Genomic DNA, 14,185 nt, shown 5'->3' on the forward strand with positions numbered 1-14,185 from the left:
CTAGAGAAGAATCTTCCCTTCATTGTAGCCAAATAGCTGCACATCTCTAGCAAGGATCCTGCAAAGCTGACAACATTCAATGGGAAAGACAGGCACCGTTCAGAAAATCCCAAAGAGGGCAAAGATACGCACACCCACACACCCACACACACCCTCCGTAGATGCTATCTGGGAGTGTTGTGAATGATGTAACATTCATGCCAGTGTATAGCTTGCCCTGCAGCAAGAGGAGGTTTCAGAATAGCATTCTGACATTCCGGATTATGGAACGTCTCCCACAGTATCAGTTAAGCCATATTCTAAATATGATGTTTGTTTTAGTATTTAGAAACCTTCATCCAGTATTGATTTCCCTTAAGATTATCCTAAACCTTACTGTTCTATATCTTGGTTATTGCATTTCTCTCCCCTCCCCCCCTCCCGTAGCCCCCTTGATATAGTACCTGGTTTGGATGCATAGATCCTGTAACAAAGTGTCTTCTCTATTTAAATATGATCCCTGATAGTCCATTTTGGATTCATGTTTTTGTTACTGAAAAATGGGGTGATGTGTGTGCGTACCTGTGCGTGCATGCATTTTCTGAACACTTGACATTTTATTACACTAAAGCATCACATTTTAATTTTAAGACAGACTTCAATACTACATAAGATACCAAAGCACACAAGTTTTAAGTCCCAATTTTTAGAACCTTAATTAGTTGTCATAACGGTGCGTTGAAAAAGAACTGAAGGAAAATTCATTCCTTCTAAATGGAAATGTCATATATTTAATTTGGGATTTTGTGAAATGTAAATTTTTGCTTAATATTTGCCAATAACTTTTGCTCTTTAAAATTTCAGGATGGACTGCTGATTTGGAAAGTACTACAAACCTGGTCCTACAGCCTGGCTGGTCTGCTTTCTGCTTTATTTATCTATTACTAGTTTTTTGAATTGAACTTTTAATAACCTGCCAGCTGCTCTTTAGACACACATGGTGCATTGTTGTCATTCCCAGAATCACATCTTTGAAATCCAGGACCTTGGTAACCTTCAAACAAAGAGGCGACCTCAAGGATAATCTCTACAGGAGGACTTTTCAAACCTGCCGCCCTCTAGTTTGTCTCCGCCTTCTTTCTAGAACATTATGGAACCCACAATGGAGTCCTGCTTGATGCAGGTCCTGCAGAAAGATGTTGGGAAACGACTTCAAGTTGGCCAAGAATTGATAGATTATTTCTCAGATAAACAGAAATCTGCTGACCTTGAACACGATCAGACCATGCTGGACAAAATGGTTGATGGCCTTGCTACCTCGTGGGTAAATTCCAGCAATTATAAGGTAAGCTTGATTTGCAGAGACAGGAGCGTGAAGGGGGAGACCTTGTGTATTTGCACAGGTTCTTCAGTCAGTTTTGGAACAATGAGTTCACATTGCAAATCCCTGGAGGCCAAACACATTTCTTACTGATCCACCGTAAGCCTTCATTTGTGGTATTTCCTCCCCGTCCCCTTTGTTCTTAGGAACTCTCACACCAACTTGTAGGCATAGGCACTTTCCAATCAAAATAAAAAAGGAACCATGTAATTGAATTTGACAAGTTATTAGTTATCTTTGCTGGGTGCTTGGGATGGTGATCCAAGCTAAACAGATAAAATATAGCGTTTGTATGTGTGTCCCTGTTAAGGACTGGGGGCCCAGGTTCAACTTCTTACAAAGTCATGGAGTCTAATTGGCTGACTTTTATCAATATTGTCACAGGATTGTTGTAGTAGGAACAGTTGGTGAGAGAAACACATTTCATGCTGGCACCTAGAAGAAATTTGGTTATAAATCTAATGAATTAAGTATAACATCAAACTAGTACTTTCCTTCCCCCCCCCCCCAAGAGACTGCCTGTATAAAAGAAGTATGTATTTAAGATTAGAATATTATATTTTAAAAGACATTGGGCTGCTCTTCAAAAGTTGATCTTGTGTTGTCACATCCTATGATTTTTTTTAAGTGATTATGCTGTACATTTTCCTTCTTTCTAACTTCATTGGTTGCTACAAATAATACTCTAAATATGGTAATGCCGGGCAATCAATTAAGTCCTATTGCTGGTTACAGGAGGAAAAACTGTAGTAGCATTTGCTGTAGCATATAATAAGTTTGATAAATATATTTCCGCAGGAAAAGTTACAGGATAATGGGGATGATTCTGGAAAGTCAATGTCACCAGTCAGATAATGTCTGTCATCAAGGAGTCATAATTTTAAGAGAATAGAGATTTTGCATTGTATGATATAAGTAATGGGCTAAGTATTACCTGAATGACACACAACTAATATAACTGTGGGTGATGGGAGACCCTAGATCCTTTTCTAAAGAATCTGTAGTTTCCCAAATATTACTGATTTGTAATTTGTCCATACTGTCTAGTGCTGGTGAGTATTGCATTTATGCAAATCTGCAGGACTACTTGTTTCTCATATCTGTTATTGACATTCTCCAGAAATTTTTTATGTCTGTTTCATATGGAGCCTGCTTTATCTCCATGAAATAAATGAATAATAGCCCACCACTGAAATGGATTTCATTATACAATTTATTCCTATTCTTGTTGCATTCTATATGCATTAAAAGTGATATAAAAACAAAGCATCAAGGCTGACTTGTTCTGTGAGGTGAACGCCAATAGAGGGGCATTTTGGGGTCAGAATTTGAACAGTTGATTAGGATCTAGAAACTAAGGCTTACACGCAGCGAGATGGAAGGAACTGAGCATATATATATAGTGTTGAGAAAGTCAAAGGCACAGGAATATGAAAGCGTTCTTCAAAGATTTGAAAAGTTTTCCTATAAAAGATCAAGTCTGGTTCTCTTTTGTTGCAGAGTGATGGAGTTAAGATCTAGGAAGGCAGATGCTAATGGAGGAATAGGAAAACTTCTTCACAGTGAGATTACTTTGACAGAAGAGCTGGTTACCCAAGGTGTTGGTGGGCCTCCATGCACTCTGCATGTCCAAGTAGAAATTAAACAGCCAATTGTCTTTAGTTTTAGTTTGGATTTGGGTGCTGAATGATCAGGGACCTGTCTAGTTCTATGATCCTGAAGCCAGCTTTGGTAACAGAATGATCAGATGTAGCCTCTTTATTCACAGAAAAGAAATTACAACTAAAGGTTTCTTTATGGCAGCATGAAATGAATAGTTTCTTCTCAAATCAAAATTTTAGACAGACACCTGGAACTAGCCATATTAAATAATTCTGGCTGGCACTAAGAATTGGGCTGTGGCTGTTTTGAAACTTAAACCTGATATTTGTCATGCTCATAATATTTTACAGTTGCTCTGTTAGCATCATTAAATTGTCATAAAAGCCGTTGAGTCAGACTCATATTTTATCTAGTCTTGTATTTCTTCTTGGGAGTGGGAACAGCAACAACAGTTTTAGGTAGCTATTCCCATCCCAGCTGATTTTATTTTTATTTTTTTATTTAAAAAGAATGTTGAAACTCCATCAAGGACTTTCTACATTTTAACCACACCTAGTATTGCTGGTCATCTTTTAATGTTAATTCGGTGTCTAAATGCTAGCTTTGAATTTTATGCACATCCTATGCAATGCCAAATGAAACAGATTCTGTTGTTACACATTTGTGATGTGTTTGGTGTATCTGCTTCACAATCTCAGACTACAAATGTCCTTATAAATAAATAAAGTGACAGACCTCTTATTTGATCCTCCCCTGCTGATATTTGAGATGAAAATGACCATTTAAGGTGAGTTCAAAAGCAGGGGGCCCAGCAGATGTATAATAGCCCTAATAGAATTTCAGGAAGACTGTCACAGAAAGAAAAAAAAGTACTGTAGCTTTAGATCAATTTGAAGCACACAGTTCTTTCCATGGAAAGATAACAGCATGGGATCTTTAAGCATTGGTCACTGCCATATGGGCCCTATTTATAACTACTTAGTTATCAAATTCTTTGTGGCAAATGCTACAGTTGTTAACACATATTTTTTTTCATGGTAGTGGTATCAACAGTTCTGTAAATTAAGTGTTATGAAGATGCAACTCCTTTAGAATGCAGAGAAGTTAGTTTGTCTCACAATAAGAAGATCACAGAATTTATCTTATGGATGCTACGTGAAAAAAGGTCTTTTAAGTAAGTTAAATCTCAGAAGTTCGAAAGTGTTGTAGACATTGTAGGTTGTGAGGTTGTAGATACATTAATGTGACCTTCGCTGATCTACTGTCCCCTAAGTGGGTTTGAATTGTAGCATTCTGAATCTTGGATGTGGGAAGATTATAAGGGTTGGGAAATCTATACAGTGAGAATGAAAAGTGACTCAAAACAAGGTAGATGTTGCTGGAAAAAATTTTCAGATCTTGTATTTTGAATGTAAAAAACACCTCTATATCTTTTATTTCCATTGCCACAAACTGCTTTCTGAAAAACAATTGTTGGAAAATATAATGAAAATGTACTTCCTTTAAGAAATCAAGGGAAGCCTATTTTTATGACTCATGCATACAATGTAAGGAAATATTGTATATACTCCCAAGTGTAGATAAACAGACCCTCAAATTTTAAACCAAAATACAATGAAAAATGTGGGTCAGCATATTTGTGGTTGGCACAGTTTGTATGCTATTTTAATTAAAAATTCAAAGGTCGGCTTATCGTTGAGTAAAATGTTCCTTGTCTGATACAAAGGGGAAAAAATTGGAATTCCTTGGATTAATAGTGTCCTGGCACAAGTTATGGCTGCAAAAGAGTAGGACAGGGTCTTTGGAAAGCACATTGCATCTTATAGATTTTTAGGGCAAAACCTTTTGAAAATATACACATTTCTATAATTAATTCTTCTAATTTTTTATCCCTCCTTTATTAGTTTTATAAATAACTTAAGGTGGCAGACATACCTAATACTACTACTTCCTCCTGTTCTCCTGCGCGCTGCTTGGAGAGTCCAAGCATGGGTTAAATTTAGTCTATTCGCCCAAGGACTGAGTCAACTTTTCTTAGACACGCCTCCTCCTCCTCATTGAGGACAGTTTAAAAACTCAGTCCAGTCCAGTTCAGATGCGTTTTTGGGGAGCTCCTCAGTTCTTGAGCGAATAGACTGGGACTCTCCTTTAGATAGTTAGGATTTCTTATTTTTGTCTAGTGTTTCATTTTTTCGTAGTAATTAGTTAGCAAGGCTTTTATTCCCTTGCTGTCTCTTTAAGAGATGCTGGGTGAAGGCTGTTGGGTATCTCTGTCCTCTAGCCACCATTCCCCTTCCCCTAGTCCCCTGCCAGATGTAGCAGAGGCTCCGTCCCACCCATATCATCAGAGGGTTGTCTCACCCTCACTGGAGGAGGAGGAGGGCTCTAGGGAGGGTTCCCCTGAAGCATCAATTGGCTATCCTGAGTCCTTGGTTTAATCCATGGCTGAGGAATTAACCCGCTTTGACTGCGCTATTGCAGAGGAGGAACCTGACCATCAACACATGCAGACAAGCCCATAGCAAGGGGAACCAGCCCGCTGAAGAGCAAGGGCCTAATCTTTCAGTAGAAATGCAACAGGTTATAGAGCGGGCTATTGAGAGAGGCATTACTGCTGGCCTCCGCAGGGAGCACCAGCCTTCCAAGCGTACCACGGCCAGGTCTTGCCAGCAATCTGTCCGCAGGGATCCGTTGCCACAGAGGTGTCCGTTCTAGATTCGTTTCTGCCACCCCGGACTTTTGGACCTTCTTCAGGCCTACAGGAGAAGGGAAGACAGATATTCTCCTGGTTACCATCTACTGCCATTGCTGGTTCTCAACCATTCTGGACTTTTAGAGTTATCTGCACAGTTTCTAAGACCCGCGCAAACTGTCTTGGTATGTGGAGTGTTTGAGTATGTATGTTAGTGAATGATCCCACCTTTATTAACTTTAACTTTTTACCCTTTTTTTATTGTACCTACTGTTTTTATTGTTATAGTGGGGTTTGTATGTTGAGAATGGCTGCTTGGTATATATGAGGGGACCGGGAGTGCGGCCTGGAGCCCCCTCCACTGAGTGCAGAAGCAGAAGTGGATGGGGGCCTGGAACCGCCTCTTGTCCTGGAGTGTATGGGGTGAATGGCCTGCCGAGGAGACTGGGGGCCATGGGAGGGGAGGAAGGGTCTACGGAGGGTGGGACGGGCCGGAGCATCCCGGTTACGTCTGGGAGATTCAGGTACGACGGGAGCTTCAAGGCTAGCCATTACCGGGGAAGGAGGGTTCGCTACGTCACAGCGATCCCTTGTTCCGGCCTTGATAGCTCATCTCAAGGACCAAGTGGCAAGAGATGTCAGGGCCCTGGTCTCAGGTAGCTGTTGCTAAATGCCAGGTCTGTGATTCATAAAGCTCCCCTCATCCGGGACTTAATATTAGACGGGGCAGATCTGGCATGTATTACTGAAACCTGGCTGGGCCATGAGGGAGGAGTCCCCCTCTCTGAAATGTGCCCAGAAGACTTTCAGGTGCTCCACCAACCATGACATCAGGGAAGGGGTGGGGGAGTGGCTGCCATCATCCGAAAATCATTAGTTCCTCATGGGATCCCTGCTCCGGAGATTGTCGGGTGTGAGTTCCTTCTGGTGAAGCTGGACCTAGGGGGTCAAGTGGGCTTGTTGCTAACATACCTACCTCCCAGGTGCGTTACAACAGCCCTGCCTGCGCTCCTGGAGTCAGTAGCCAGACTGGCGGTTGAATTCCCCAAACTGATAGTTTTGGGGGATTTCAACCTGCCATCTCTCGGCGAACGCTCTGATGAGCCGCAGGAGTTCATGGCTTCCATGACAACCATGGACTTGACCCAGGTAATTCAGGGTCTGACTCATACAGCGGGACACACTCTTGACCTCGTGTTTCTCTAGGGGCATTGGAGACGTGATCTGGAATTGAAGGGCATAGAGATCTTGCCCCTTCATGGTCAGATCACTTCCTACTGAGGCTGGATTTTCAGAAACTATTCCCCCACTGCAGGGAGGGGGAGCCGATTAAATGGTTCCGCCCCAGGCGCCTGATGGACCCATCAGACGGAGCTTGGGGAAATACCTGACTCCCTTGCCCGCAATCCGACAGAGTCCTTGGTCGCTGCTTGGAATACAGTGGCGGCTGGGGCTCTTGATCGGATTGCGCCTTTGTGGCCTCTCCGCGGCAGTGGATCCAGGAGGGCTCCTTGGTTCACCGAGGAACTCCGGGAGATGAAACGCCAGAAGAGACGCCTAGAGCGACGTTGGAGGGCCAGTAACTCCGAATCTGACCGAACACAGTTAAGAACCTTTATTAGGTCTTACTTAGTGGCAATACGGGTGGCAAAATGTGCTCATTTTCCCACTCTTATTGCGTTCGCAGAATCTCGCCCGGCCACCCTGTTTAGGATAACTCGCTCCCTCCTGAAGGGGATGGATGTGGAGGAACCCTTACAGGGAAGAGCTGAGGAATTTGTTCAGTTTCTGTCGGATAAGGCCCTCAGATTCGGACGGACCTGGACTCCACTTGGGCAGTACCTGCCGAGATGCCGAGGGTGGGCCTTGATCGGATTTCTTGGAGCGAGTTCCAGCCTGTTACTCCTGAGGAAGTGGACAAGGCCATGGGAGCGGTGAGTGCCTCCACCTGTTTACTGGACCCGTGTCCCTCCTGGCTGGTTTCGGCCAGCAGGGAGGTTACACGAGGCTGGTTCCAGAGGATTATTAACACCTCTCTACAAGGGGATCTTTCCCGCAGCCCTTAAAGGATGTGGTGGTGAGACCCCTCTAAAGAAACCCTCTCTGGATCCAGCTATCCTTAAAAACTACCGTCCAGTCTCCAACCTCTCCTTTGTTGGGAAGGTTGTTGATAAGGTGGTGGCCTTTCAACTCCGACGGTCCTTGGATGAAGCAGACTATCTAGATCCCTTCCAGTCGGGTTTCAGGCCTGGTTACTCCACTGAAACTGCTTTGGTCACGCTGACCGATGATCTCTGGCGGGCCAGGGATAGAGGACATTCCTCTATCCTGGTGCTTCTTGACCTCTCAGCGGTCTTCAATACCATCGACCATGGTATCCTTCTGTGACGACTAGGGGAGGTGGGAGTGGGAGGCACCGTTTTGCGGTGGTTCTCCTCTTACCTCTCAGACAGGTCGCAGTCGGTGTTGGTCGGAGGGCAGAGGTCGACCCCTAGGCCCCTTACATATGGGGTGCCGCAGGGCTCAGTCCTGTCCCCCCTCCTATTTAATATCTACATGAAGCTGCTGGGTGAGATCATTCGCCAGCACGGGATTAAATACCACCAATATGCGGACCATACCCAGTTGTATCTGTCTGCCCTGTGCCAACTCAGCGAAGCAGTGGAAGTGATGTGCCAGTGCCTGGAGGCTGTTAGGGTCTGGATGGGAGTAAACAAGCTGGCACTCAATCCAGACAAGACCTAGTGGCTATTGATGTTCCCTCCCAAGGATAGTCCAGACTCTCCATCTATTAGCCTGGGGGGTGAAAGTCTACACCCCTCAGAGAGGGTCCGCAACTTGGATGTCCTCCTGGATCTGCAGCTGACATTAGAACACCATTTGTCAGCTGTGACCAGGGGGGCTTTTGTCCAGGTTCGCCTGGTGCACCAGTTGCAGCCCTATCTGGACCGGGAGGCACTTCGAATGGTCACTCATGCCCTCGTCACCTCAAGGCTCGATTACTGCAACGTGCTCTACATGGGGCTGCCCTTGAAGAGTATTCGGAGACTACAGTTGGTCCAGAATGCAGCCGCGCGAGCAATATCGGGTGTACCTCGTTATACTCATGTCACACCTATCCTTGGCGAACTGCACTGGCTCCCTATTGGTCTCCGGACGCGCTACAAGGTGCTGGTTATTACCTTTAAAGCCCCACATGGCCTTGGACCTGGATATCTGAGAGACCGCCTCCTGCTACATACCTCCCAACGGTCGATAAGAACTCTCAGACTGGGCCTCCTCCAGGTGCCGTTGACCGGACAATGCTGGCTGGCGGCCCCTCAGAGGAGAGCCTTCTCTGTAGCTGCTCCGGCCCTGTGGAACGATCTACCCGCAGAGATCCAGACCCTTCCCACTCTCGTAGCCTTCCAAAAAGCCACCAAAACCTGGTTGTTCCGGCAGGCCTGGGGCTGTTGACCCATGAATGTGGTCCAGCCCCCAGCTAAGTCGAGTTAAATTTAAATTGTTCCTGTCTTTCCCCCTTTTTTATTTTGTTTTATCTTGTATTTGTAAGCAGCCCGGAGTCCTACGGGATTGCGCGGCATATAAGATTATTAAATTACGAATTACGAATTAGAGGAGGACAACATAGGGGAGCAGGAGCTATTGGAGGATGAGAATCCTTCTCCTGATAAACCTGCATTTACTGGGTTATTCAAGCCTTCCCTTTTCAAAGCAATATTACATAAGGCCAAGGCCTCAACCTAATTGGGCAGCTCCAATCAGGGTGTGGCGGCTGCCTCTGGATCCCAGGATCCGAAAGAGAGCTCATTTAAAGATAACGCCCCAGCGCAAGATCTGGTTCTGGTGTGGGATCTTTTTGTAAACGTCATTCAGCAGCAATGGACGCAACCAGGTTCATTAACCAACCCCAGCGGGGCAGACATAAACCTATACTCAGTAGAGAGTAATCTAGAGGATATATTGCAACTTCTGCAGATAGATGCCCTGTTATCTCACTCACGTCCAGTTCTGTCCTTTCAGCTGACCTCTTAAAGGCCTGAAGGCAGAGGACAAGAAGGCAGAGAAAGCCTGCCATAAGATGCACCAGGCAGCTGCCTGGTCCATTAGGGCTTCTACCTCAGCCTCCTTTTTCACCAGGGCCTTGTTACTTTGGTTATGATAGTTGATATCTAAGCCCTTTACGGAAGGGTCCAGATGGAAGCATGATCTTAACAAGATCATTGCTGCTGTAGAGTATTCAGTTGATGAGTCTCTCAACGCGAAATTCTCTTCCCGGGCATTAGCTTCCAATGTAACTTTACACCATCTCCTGTGGCTTCGCCACTGGCAGCCGGACATGAAGTCCAAATGGAAATTGGCTTCTGCCCCCTTCAAAGGGGACAACTATTTGGAGAGAACCTAGACAAGGTCCTGATCGAAACAAAGGATAAACGGAAGGTTCTTCCGTCCACCACCAGGAAGCCAGACAGGAAGCGTAACACTTTCTTTTGGAGGCAGTCCTTTCGTGGGACTGATTTCTCTGGCTCTGGTTCCTCCTTCCACAGGTCCTGCCCTCAGGGCAGCGACCGTGCCCAGGACAGCTCATCCTTCAGCGATAAGGGTAGACCACAACAGCCCTTCCGTCGCCCCTTTCGTGGTGGCTCCAACAGCCGCCCGTTCCGTAGAAATAAGTGACCACCAGCCGGGTCCTCCCATAGGTGGTCGTCTCCAACTATACGCCGCCCGATGGGAGTCAATAACAACCGATGCCTGGGTTCTCAACACGGTCAGGCAGTGACTGCCCCTGGAGTTCCTCTCCTTCCTCCTCGGACCTTTGTTCGCTGTCCCATTCCCACATCTCCCATAAAGAAGCAACGCATGCAGACAGAGATACAGCATGTGCTAGAAATAAGCGTGATAGGGCCAGTCCCCGTAGAGCAGGAGAAAAGAGGGTTTTATTCTATCCTCTTTCTCGTACCAAAGAGCTCCGGGGGGGTGGAGGGCCATATTGGACTTAAAAAATCTAAATCGTCATCTGGCCTACAAGCACTACAAGATGCAATCCTTGCAGACGATCTTAGGCTGCATCAGATGGGAGGACGAGCTGACCTCGATAGATTTGAAGGAGGCATACCTGCACATTCCCATCCACAAGTCACACAAAAGGTTCCTCAGGTTCCATTACGACGGCAGGCATTACCAAAACAAAGCCCTACCGTTCTGACTTTTATCTGCACTGAGGATCTTCACAAAGATATTGGCGATCCTAGCAGTGCATCTTCGCTCTCGCCCAATACACCTCCTCTGTTATTTGGACAACATTTTGATCCTATCGCCGTCCAACTCCCAAAGTCTCAGGGATGTTCAGACCACCATTCACATGCTGCAGCACTATGGGTTCTCGGTGAACCAGGGAAAGAGTCCCATGATGCCTTCCACCGCATCCTGCACCTCAATGCTCTGATAAATTCCGACCGTTGTCGTGTGTTCCTCTCGCCAGACCATCTGCGCAACCTCATGGCCTGGGTGCTGAAGGCGAATGTGACCAAGTATTCCGCCTTATCGCAACTGTTGGCGCTCAAGATATCATGCATAAAGGTGGTCCCCTGGGCACGCCTTTATGCGAGGGAGCTCCAGTGGTTTCTCCTGCCCTTCCAATGGGCACAGGCGAGCAGCTCTCTCAGATGGGTTGCATTGGTGCACTGGTGCCGAGCACATCACATTGACACATTTTCTTCAACTATCGCACAACTTCTTAACTTTCTACAGGAGGGGTTGGACAAAGGCCTGTCTCCCAACACCCTTCACTGCCAAGTTGCGGCCCTATCTACCATCTTGTCTAGGCACTCATCACAGTCCTTGTCGCAACACCCTCAAGTGAGAAGCTTCCTGAAGGGTGCTTCGAATCTACATCCGGCCATAATCCATCGGTTTCCTACGTGGGACCTTCCACTTGTTTTATACATACATATATACATACATACATACACACACATACACACACACACACATACACACACACACACAAAAGAGGCCTGGAAGGCTAGAGTGGCAGTGGCTATCAGACTCCTTTCTTTTTTCTCTCCTTCATTTTTTTTTGGGGGGGGGGAATGGATCAATATGCAGATGAGGAAACCTTAAAATTTTGAAATATCCTGGCTGGAATTCAAAATATTTTGGAAGGATTTGGGAGATTTGAGAAGACGTTGGATAGACTATTGTTTCTCACAGCAAAAGATGATGGGGTTGGAGCCCCAAAAATTAAAGAAGAGAATGAAAATATAGAAGATAAAGACAAGACAATAGATGAACTTATTAATGGGGCAAATAAGGGTGAAAATGGAAAGAAGGGAAGATGGAAAAGTGGATTTGACAATTTGGAGCTTTATCCCAGATTTCAAGATACAGGAGAAAAAAAGGGTGATAATGATGGAGTTAAGAAGAGAAACCTTTTCAGAAATAAGTCTGACAACCAAAGACAAGCTAATTTTAATAACAATTCAAGGGCAATGAGATTATTTGAGAGATCTTTTAAGCAATAAAGTGCGGAGAGAAGTTTATAAAAACTTTATAAAGGAGCTGAAAAGAGAATTGACACAACAACTGGCAAGAGAGATAAGACTGTTTTGCCACTGGAAAGATACAGGTTGATAATGAAAGTTGATGATAAAAAGTTAGTTAATTTTTGCTGATTAATAAGTAGGAATTTCAGTATTTTGTAGATTGTTTTAGATTGTTATTAAGTGCTTATTTGTTTCCTTATAATTAACTATGACAACAATAATGAAATGATAACCTCAACTAGTATAAGTAACGGTTATAAATTATAAATTGGGACTTGGCAAAAAGACCTATAAATTTTATTAATAAATTTTTGTTTAGATCTTGTTATAAAGGTATAATTTCTTTGGGTCTGATGAGAGAAGATGTGATATAAATAGTAAATATTTTTTTGTTAATCACAACAATAACAAGGAAATGTTAATGGATATTTTTGGTGATTAATAAGTAGGAATCTTAGTATTTTGTAGATTGTTTTAGATTGTTATTAAATGTTTATTCATTAACATATAATTAACTATGATAATAATAATGAAATGATTACCTTAATTAGTAAAAATAACTTGGATATAAATTGTAAATTGGGACTTGGGGAAAAGACCTATAAATTTTATTAATAAATTCTTGTTTAGATCTTGCTATAAAGGTTTAATTTCTTTTGGGCCTGATGAGAGGAGAGGTGATATAAATAGTAAATAATTTTTAGTTAACTACAATAATAACAAGGAAATGTTAATGGATAATGTTTAATGATATATATGTTTGTGTGTGTGTGTGTGTGTTGTATTGGTAAAAGCAAATTGGATATAAGCTTTAAAGTGTGAGTTGGGGGGAAAGGGGGGGAAATGCTTAGATATCTTATTAACTGATTTTGTTTCAGAATATGTTATAAAGGTGTAATGTTATTGGAGGTTTATTGAAATGGCGAATGAATGCCAGGTGGTTGTGTCTTTAAATACAAATGATTTCAGATAAAAGCACTTTTAAATAATTGTAGTTAAATGAGAATTGTGGTACAGTATTGTGGTATAGTAAAATAAATAAAGATTTTTGATTTAAAATGTACAATGTACAATGAATGAAGTATATGTAATGATTGTGGAAGAAACGCACAAAGTGTATTTGTAACCAATCGACATGCTTTCTACAAGATGTAATGAAGGATGAGTCTTTTTTGTGTTTTTGTTTAATTAAAATAAAAAAAACTTTTCAAAAAAAAGTGAGAAGAAGAAACCCGCCTCCACCATGCAAATGTGGAGTCTGATGCTGGTTTGTTCTTTGCCATGCAAGAGGTTTCTAAAGACCATTGGCAGTGAAAGTTGCATGAAATGCAGAGTAAAGTAAAACAGAGATTGGCAGTCTATATTCTTCTGCATGGCTGGAGGTTGATTCTGCCTTCTGTAACTAGAGAAGGAGCAGATGGTTTAAGCTTATTTTAAAGTGCAGGGTCTATTAAAATAACAAGCTGATAACAAGCATTTGACAGTTTAAGAAGTCCACTTTCCGAAGCAGGCTTTTCACTCTGTGGAAGTCCGGTGGACAAAACATTGTTAGAAGCAATAATAGGAAATAGGCAGTGTTTTATAGGTTTTTTCCCCCTGAGAAAACTTTGTTTATAGTTAAAGTTGTTATAACTTTTTAATTGTGAAGTACGGAGAAAGAAGGAAACTGCTTTAGAGAAGTAATGCGCACATTCTGATTTCAGTTGATGTAATATTGTGATGTTAGCTATCCTAAAAAAAAAAAAAAAATTTATTACTGAGTGTTATAGTCATGCAACACAGTGGTCCCCTAAATTGAATGTCCTTAGACTATGCCCTTAGCAATATGACTCATGGGATAACTGTTGATCTGAAGTTCTCAATCTTAATTACATTTAAACATTGTGCTAGATCATGTTTTGTTTTAACCACTGCTTTTCTGATTATCTGCATGATTGATTCACATTAAAGCTAGGGCATAAGCCATAATTGAACAAAGCAGAGTAG

At 43.1% G+C, this 14,185-nt stretch overlaps 1 protein-coding gene across 6 annotated transcripts in view; it reads left to right on the forward strand.

Moving 5' to 3' along the window:
- CLASP1 (cytoplasmic linker associated protein 1) overlaps positions 1 to 14,185 on the forward strand; it is a 265,163-nt gene that overhangs the window by 48,260 nt on the left and 202,718 nt on the right. For all 6 annotated transcript variants that reach the window (XM_032216133.1, XM_032216164.1, XM_032216125.1 and 3 more), the window contains exon 2: positions 844 to 1,324. In XM_032216133.1, coding sequence (XP_032072024.1) covers positions 1,130 to 1,324 — 195 coding nt within the window. In that variant the 5' untranslated portion in view covers positions 844 to 1,129. The remainder of the gene's footprint in view (positions 1 to 843; positions 1,325 to 14,185) is intronic.

The sequence above is a fragment of the Thamnophis elegans genome, chromosome 1, assembly GCF_009769535.1.
Source record: "Thamnophis elegans isolate rThaEle1 chromosome 1, rThaEle1.pri, whole genome shotgun sequence".
Taxonomy (NCBI): Eukaryota; Metazoa; Chordata; class Lepidosauria; order Squamata; family Colubridae; genus Thamnophis; species Thamnophis elegans.